At 39.9% G+C, this 8,594-nt stretch overlaps 1 protein-coding gene across 1 annotated transcript; it reads right to left on the minus strand.

Moving 5' to 3' along the window:
- Window positions 1-1,569: 1,569 nt before the first annotated feature.
- On the minus strand, window positions 1,570-8,391 carry TOMM7 (translocase of outer mitochondrial membrane 7). Its single transcript, XM_025993154.2, has 3 exons — window positions 8,189-8,391; window positions 4,309-4,357; window positions 1,570-1,790 (listed from the first exon to the last, which is right to left on the minus strand). The coding sequence occupies exons 1-3, from the start codon at window positions 8,289-8,291 to the stop codon at window positions 1,775-1,777; spliced, it is 168 nt and encodes a 55-aa protein (XP_025848939.1). The 5' UTR covers window positions 8,292-8,391; the 3' UTR covers window positions 1,570-1,774.
- Between the last annotated feature and the right edge of the window lie 203 nt (window positions 8,392-8,594).

Consider the following 8,594-nt stretch of genomic DNA (forward strand, 5'->3'; position numbering starts at 1 on the left):
CTTAAACCAGATCCTATCAGGTCAGTACTTTTGCCTGAGCAAATCAAGATCAGGAATAATCTTAATTATAAGGACTCTCCAGTGTCTAGCACAGAAGAAAACAATGCTTCTTGAGTAGGACTGCACTGCTCTAAAAACGAAAATTCAATAAAACATAGCTTAATTGTAAACATCTCACAAACTTTAAGATACACACATGCAAGTGCGTACTAGTCTTAGCTCTTACCTACGCTTTGAACAAGTGCTTAAACTCTTGTTCCTTAGCTTCCTCAGATGGGAGATCAAGGAACTGGTCCCTTCCTACCCAACTCTGGATTTCTCACTGTAAAATCTACTGGGTTTTTAAAGACAGCTACAAATTAACTCTCAATGAACACAAAACCAGTTGTTTGCTATCCATGGTAGTATTTTATCAAAATGGGTATCTGACAGTTTTTATTTCTCAATCTCAATTTCTGAAAATCCTGAGCAAAAAAGAGAAGTTAATGTGCACCACAATTCTAAGGAAACAGAAGTTCACAAACAACACTAAAATTTAGCCACGCGGGGTAGGGGGTAGGGTGAGGGGGCACATTCTTAAGCTAGTTTATGGAATTTAAAAACTGCTAAGAGTTTTTAGGAAAATCATTAAGTGCCTAGATTCATAGAGATGTTGAAGCAATTATATTAAGTGCTTGCCAAAAATGACTTTCCTGCAGTTAGCTCTCTGGAATTCCACTTTAAAATCTCCTTATGCAATAAGCCTCAATAGTCTCCTACGTCTCCATGGTAAAGTTAACAAAACTTGAGGAAATAGGCTTAAATAGCTGAAGGGTTTTACATCAGAAATAAGGAAGAATTTTTGGGAATGATAGCCCTGTCACCTGAGATTACATTCATGATCATTCTCTAATTAAATACCGCCTGTTTAAAACATTCGAATCAACAGGCTCCTCGCAAATCCTATCATATCTGGTTTCAGACCTACTTTCCTACATGAATTACAATTCTCAAAACTAAATAAATAGAGCTATTTTGTTAGATTTACGGAAAAAGCTAAAGAGAAATAGGCTTCAAATACAGTTAATGGTCCAGGAAACCAGTAGTGAAAACTAATTCCCATTAACTGCTTTAGTAGAAAGTGCTACTATTCTATGTAACTATCCATGGCTCTTGCCCAGACAGGTCTAATTTCCAAAGAGCAGTGAGGGAAATCTTAGACGTATTTAACTGACAAATAAATCAGACCCACAACTCCCCAAAGCCATTCCCATCTCTACCAACAGAGCCAGAGAATCCATTTCTTTCAGTAACAACTTTACTCCAAGGACATGCAGGAAGTAAGGGCCAGATCACCAAACTGAGAAATGTCTATATTCTTACTACCTTAGAAAATCCCAGAGGTTATTAATTCAATGCAAAAGGAAAATGGAATCTACATGTTAAGTGAATGGCCAGGAATTAACTTGAAAGTTCTATTTTTTAGGGTAGCATCTAGGCATATATATAAATTCACTGTTCTGAAAAAGACAAAAGGCTAAATTTTTACCTAATAGTCCATTATGTTTGATTCAAAAAGGACTCAAGACATAACATTGTTAAAAACATTTATTTTGATACAGTCTATGATAAATAAGTCAGTAGAAGTTCCACTCTTGCCACAGATTCATCTGAGAAGAGCCCTGTGCCATTCAACTGGTGAATGTCTGAACGGTGTCCCATCTCTTATCCCAGCCAGAGCGCACACCTTCCATGTTGTTCCTGTCCATTGATTGCTTCCAAATCCAGGTGACCTTTATCCCCAAAGTAAGCTAAAATGTTTGTGAAGAGGAGAAATAAATTAAACCCCAAAGTAAAAGCTTAAACAGTTTAAGAATTAGAAGATTATATACATTTACATTTGTGTTTACTCATCTATCAAATTCAGAGATACTGGGCAAGGATTGATCTCATTGAGCAAATAAAGAAAGATATATACTTAAAGAAATACAGGTTTGTTACTTCTGAGTATGATTACCTATTATAAACACAAAGGAAAATGTAAGTTGAGGTCTGTCAAAAGATAAATGATTAATGATTTTCATTAACATGAAGGACTGATGAACCCACAATATAAAACTCCATCATTATTAGATACCACATCAGTAAAGCTGAAAATAACATTTACTGAATGCTTCTATGGGTCAGTACTGTGTAGAAAGTTCCCAACTCTCCCAACCTTTATTTTAACTACAGGGAAACCATGGCTTTGAGATGGTTACCTATCTTAAGTGGCAGAGTGGGATGTAACCCAGGTGGTTTTTTTTTTTAAGTAGGGTCCACACCCAGCATGGAGCCCAATGAGGGGCTTGAACTCATGACCCTGAGATCAGGACCTGAGATTAGATCAAGAGTGGGGTGCTTAACTGAGGCACCCAGGCACGCCTGACCCAGGTGCTCTTAACCATTACAACATAAACATCCCAGGAGCAATTACTAACCTTAATTTCAGCCTCAAATAAATCTTACTTCAAACATTCTGGCCAAATTCCTAAACCATATCCTAACTAAGTAACACAACTCTGGAGGAAGACTAGAGGTGTTTTATTTCTAAGTCTTGCTGATTAAAAATGTGGTTGCTAGTAATATGACATGTAAAATAAAACTGCATTACAAAATAACTTGAATATTCTATGAAGTTTTTTTTTTAAGTATTTCACTTTGCCTAGGAAAAAGCCCAACACTCATCTATTTCTAATTCTCAAAAGTGTATTAAAATCTTCCATTAAACCTCAAATATTTATGCATATGGTTGATATAAAAATGAACTTTTCATCTATGAAAGTCTCCTTCTCAGTGGTAATGAGCATTCAAAATAAAGAAAAAAGATCTTCCTTGGCCTTACATAAACAATGGGAACAATGATTCTCTTAGTTAACCTCAGTGTTCATGTATTTTGTCTAAATAATGTTTTACTAATTAGTCCTCCATGTTTGTTAAAGTATTGCATTTTGTGTATGGAGTCATTTCAACCAACATTTGCTGACCACACAGAAGGTGCCATCTGGGTGAAAGAGGACAGACACTAAGACCAATGTGGTTCTAACTCCCAGGAACGCAACAATTTAGCAAGGGAAGCAGACAAGTAAATCATGAACTAATATTTAGATAAGTATTATACAAATAAATTTATGCACAAACAACAAACTTGACATTAATGAATAAATTCTATATTAATAAAACATTTATATTAATAGTAATCCTAGCAGATATCGTTTTGTCCCTTTCAGGGTCCAGTACAGGTAAGCCAGGAAGGCCTCTCCAGTCAGTTTCCACAACACAAGCAGCATGGTATATGAAATTCTATAACTGAACAACCCTTTCCAGGCACTCTATCAATTCTCCCCTAAATCTCAAATACCACTGGAAGAAAACTAGAAGATGCCCCTAATGACGGAAAAGAATGAAAAAGCACACCAGAGAGGAGAGAGCACTACTAATAAGGTATATGGTGAAGAAATGAAAATGCAGGGGGTGGCTTCTCCATCCAGAATGCAACTTTGAAGGGTCAACTCTTCGTGGGATAACTGAAGCCAAAAAAAGGTACAATAGAAAGTCACATTCTAGTCCTACCCCTGGATCCTCAGTCACCTGGGGCACAAAAATGCTATTTCCCATCTTGCAGATCCTATCTAAAAGTCCTACCAGAAGATGCAATGTGATACTAATTCCTGTCCAAAAAAACACCAAGAGGTCAGAGGCAATTAAGTTAATACAACTCTTTCTTGTTGGCAGCTACTTTAGGTGCTTACAGGACAAAATGTAATGTAAATCAACAACAAGCATAAGTAAGGCAGAGAATGATGCACACAAACAAGTATTCAGAGAGTTTTTAGCTAGAAGGGGGAAAAGATTTAAGGAAGTGATGACATTTGAGATTGGGCTTTCTAGACATAGGTTTTCACCAACCTATGGAAACAAGAGAAAGAGCATTCCATTCAGTACTTATCTGAATGAGAAAACAGAACTATGGATAATTGAAGAGTTCATTCACCTCTCAAAATGGTAGGATGATTAGTTTTTTCTTGTAAATATGTTTTATTACAGTTACAATGTGGTAGAGTAAGTACAAAGTAGGAAGGAGATAGCAATTAACCTAGTAACACAAGCTAAACTGTTCTGCAAACTGCTGCAGTTTCCCAACAGCCCAAAACTATACTGACTAGTACAGCCCCATTACAATGCCTACAACTATGACTCTTGCTTCCCCGTGATCTAATAATTGAACTAATTTACTAAGTACTAATAAATGAACATTTGCCCTGAAATATTTCTTTGTAAGAGCAGTACCTCAAAACAGTCGGTTCAGGCATTCCAGGGTCTGCACCTCTCTTGAATCCTGGGGTAGAGGGGGAAGGAGAGAGAAACAGAATAAATTATAATTTAAAAACTCTAGCAGACAAAACATTTATAATCGTTTCTCTTCAACCTACAGTAGCTAGAATGATCTACTAATACCATCTAAATTTACCTGTGTGCTACAGAACAGTCTTGAATTTTTTTTTTTTTTAAGATTTTATTTATTTATTCATGAGCAGCACACAGAGAAAGCCATAGACACAGGCAGAGGGAGAAGCAGGCTCTGCAGGGAGCCCGACGTGGGACTCGATCCCAGGACCCCAAGATCACACCCTGGGCCAAAGGCACTCAACCGCTGAGCCACCCAGACATCTCTAGTCTTGAATTTTAACTAGAGTATGAGATTATGTCCAGGACTAATCAGTAGGGAGGACAAATAACCTTATTCTTATATAATTGTGTATATATTAGCACCATAGCCCAGAGCATACACTTTCATTCTTAGTCATTACCCAGAAAAAAGATGACACAGCTACCAAACTATACTGGATAAAAAAACTACAAAAAGCAAAAAAAAAGACTTTTTTAAAACTACACTGTTAAAAAACAATTGAGGATACCTTATTTTATACCCCACAAACCCCTTTTTATAAAGCAACAAACGTTGGAAGAAAAAAAGAATGGGGAAAAAAACCAAATTAATGTTTAAAAACCTAATTAAGCCAACACTTTTATTACAAGTATGATCATATAAACCTTTTGCCATTTAAAATATATTTACTAATTAACTGGATAACATATGCTAATTTGTTGATTGATCAAAATTAGAGTGCATCAAGAACTGTGGGGGTATGAATTTTTACCCCATTTTCAAGACAACAAATTAGCCTGCCAGTTTCACAGATGCTGGTAGAAGACACAAAATCCTGAGTCAGAAACAAGGGAGAGTTTATTACTCCCAGCAGTAACTATAGTTAAAATGTCATCATTTTTCGATAAACCTGGAGTTTAAGGAACCAGTCTGTTGTAATGGGCAGTGACCACTGTCTCCCCATTGCTCTAAAAGGAGATACTATTTTCCTTTTTCTTTTTTTTTTTTTTTTTTTTTTGAGATACTATTTTCCAAGGCTGTTCACTCCACAAACATCCTTAAGAATATGGAACAAAGGGTGGTCAGAACCTCTGCTCACAAGATTTGTAGAAATTCAAGACACCATGAAAAATTCTTTTCCAGCAGGTGATTCACTAAAATCTTTGTGTTGGTCAGTTTCCAACAGATTCTTTATCATGTCACTGTTCTACTTTACAGCACTTTATGCCCATGTACTCCCTGAAGCCCTAAAAGTTATATATAAATCTAAATTACACAAGAAATTCAATCTGCAGTTTTTAAGTTTTTGTGAGAGTGTAGATGGAGAAGAAAAAGAAACTACCTGGGAACTCGGTTAGAAATGAAATTAAATTTCTAGGACGTGAGAAGAAAAAGACAATGATTAACAAGGAAAAAGTACTGAAAAGACAGTTCTAACATTACGGTCAACTGGAGTGGAAGCTAGGTTGAAAATCACGGTAATGGCAGTCCTAAGAACGAGAATACAGCCAGTGTGCACAAAAAGAAAAATAAACTCTAGGGTAGGAAAAACAAACAAACAAACAAACAAACATTCTCTTCAGACCAAAACCCTTGATACACAGAATGTAGCAATCAGCTAGTTTTCTGGTGTAGAAAAGCAATCATAAAAAAAAGGGAGAAAGATGGAAAGGTATAGGTCAAGACTTATAGAGCAGCAAAGAAACCAGGGGAACCAAGAAGGTAAGAGCAGGCTATAAAAGGAGCCACACACACAAAGGAAGAGGAGGAGGAACAAAGAAAGGGAAGAATCAGAGTGCCCATATCTTTCTTAGCTAAAAGGAGAGCTGGTCCTAGTGCTTGACAATGAAGCTGGCCCTTCTACCATCAAGTAAACGCTTGAGGGGTGGGGGAGGAGATGGAGGAACACAGCCTGCAAGAAGAGCAGGCTATCATAATTACCTGGTCCAATCCTGGACACTTATACAAAGTCGCTAAGATCTTGGAGGTTAATGCTTTAAAAGGGGGAGAGGGGTTGAAATGGATGGGAAAAAAGGATCTTTTTTAAGTCCTCATAGAAGTCCCCAGATTATCTGATGGTTTGCGAATTTCATGGGGAAACTGGAGCCACGGCCACCTGGAAAACATCCGGCATAATCAAAGGCTCTATCAAGATTAAGAGCGACTGTGCTTTACCTGGAACAACGCAGGACACCTAAGACAAATAGGAAGGACTCTTTTAAAGAGTGTGAAATTGAGTCTTAACAAAATTTCAAACTTTGTGCCAACTGACAGCTGGGGCTTTTTCCTTTCCACTACTGTTGTACACCTGAAACTAACATAACATTGTGTCTCCTACACTTTGATGGTTCAAGAAATTAAAAATTGCCCATGGCTAGAAATAGGATAAAATCCCAATGTGCAGCCCTATAGGTGAAAATATTTGCCTGGGCCGTCCATTTCTGTTAGGAAGGCCGTTAGGTTTGAGGTAGGTGTTAAGGAGAATAACTACCATGACTTGAAGTGCCTTAACCTCAGATGCGAGGCCTTTTGGCCAAGCGTCTGCGATTTCATATCGTTGGAGCCTTCGCTGTATCCCTGGGGGTTGCAGCTTTCTAGAAGTTTGCTGTGGCCGAACCAAGAAAGAAGGTATATGTAGATTTCTACAGAAATTATGATTCCATGAAAAGATTTTGAGGAGATGAAGAAGGCCGATATCTTTCAGAGTGCAAAGTGAATTTGGAATATAAAGAATTTCTTTGGATTGCGTTTCATTGAAGCTTGTCACTGACTGTCCGGGGGTTCCTGAGCTATGAAACACGAACACTGGGTTATGGAATAGTTTCTCTTAATAAACAACTAAAAAAATTTTTTTTTAAATTTCAAAAAAAAAATTTTTTTTAAGAAAATATTTGCCTGGCACTTAAATCTTTGCGGTACAGCACAGTGGTTAAGGGTATGGTCTGGGTGCCCTGGGTGGCTCATCCCTGGCTTTGGCGCCACCTTCAACCCAGGGCGTGACCCTGGAGACCCGGGATCGGGATCGAGTCCCACGTCGGGCTCCCCGCAGTCTGCTTCTCCCTCTGCCTGTGTCTCTGCCTCTCTCTTTCTGTGTCTCTCATGAATAAATAAATAAAATCTTAAAGAAAAAAAAAAAAAAGAGTATGGGCCCTGGTGCCCCATTACTTGAGATCATAGCTCCCCAGTGAACAGCTCTGTGGCCTTCAGCAAGCAACGAAATTTCTCTGACTCGATTTTCTCACCTATAAAATGGGATCTATAACAAAAATCATCCAAACTGTTCGCCGTACAGCTGAGAGGCAGAGAGAAATCCAACACAGACCGTCGCACTCAGGCTCCAAGGCAGCGGCACGCCCACGAGGTCTACAGGCCTCTTTCCATTTAGGACCGACCACCTGAAGAGGGGAGGACAAACGGCCCGACGCCCCCCGCCCCCCCCCCCCCCCCCCCCCCAGTAACCGAGGGAATGAGCCGCTTTCAAACACATCGAGGTCGTCCACGTCTCCCAACTATCCTCAACGGTAGAGATCACCTCCGTTTTACAGGTGGAAAAACGGAATGGGAGGGATTACGTGACTTGTCAAAGACGGTTAAGAAACAGTAAAGAACAGAACAGGGGCTCGAACTCCAGTTAGAGCGACCCCCCTGACTAGACAAGCATCCAAGGACGTGCACCGCGTGGTCCGGCCTCCCTCTCCCGCCCTGGAAAGCCAAAACATGAAGGCGAGGCCTCCACACGCCCTTTCCTCCCGGCTTCTCCCAGGTTCTTCTCCTACTGACCCAGGTAAATCACGAGAGGAATAAAGCCCCAGCGGATGGCAAACTGGCCGCCCTTAAAGAGCTGCTGCAGCCTTTGCTTGGCCTCTTTGCTCAGCTTCACCATGGCGACGGCAAGGGCGGCGCAGCGACAACTCTCTACCCCAGCGGCAGCGTAGGGAACGCCGAACAAGGAAAGAGATGCGCACGCGCCAAACACGGCATTTACGGCAGGAGTCGTGAGCGTCGCCGGCAAAGGTCGTAATTCACTGCCCGACCTGACCTGCCTCAGGCGCCACCTGCGGACGGCGCATGCGTGGCTCATCCCAACCCACCCTCCACCCCACATCTGCCGAAAGTCTGAATTTTACTTTCCTTACGTTTTAGGAATCGCCTGTTTTGGCTAATTGTGGGATACTGGAGGCAGTGC

Source organism: Vulpes vulpes, chromosome 7, assembly GCF_048418805.1.
Source record: "Vulpes vulpes isolate BD-2025 chromosome 7, VulVul3, whole genome shotgun sequence".
NCBI classification, from domain to species: domain Eukaryota; kingdom Metazoa; phylum Chordata; class Mammalia; order Carnivora; family Canidae; genus Vulpes; species Vulpes vulpes.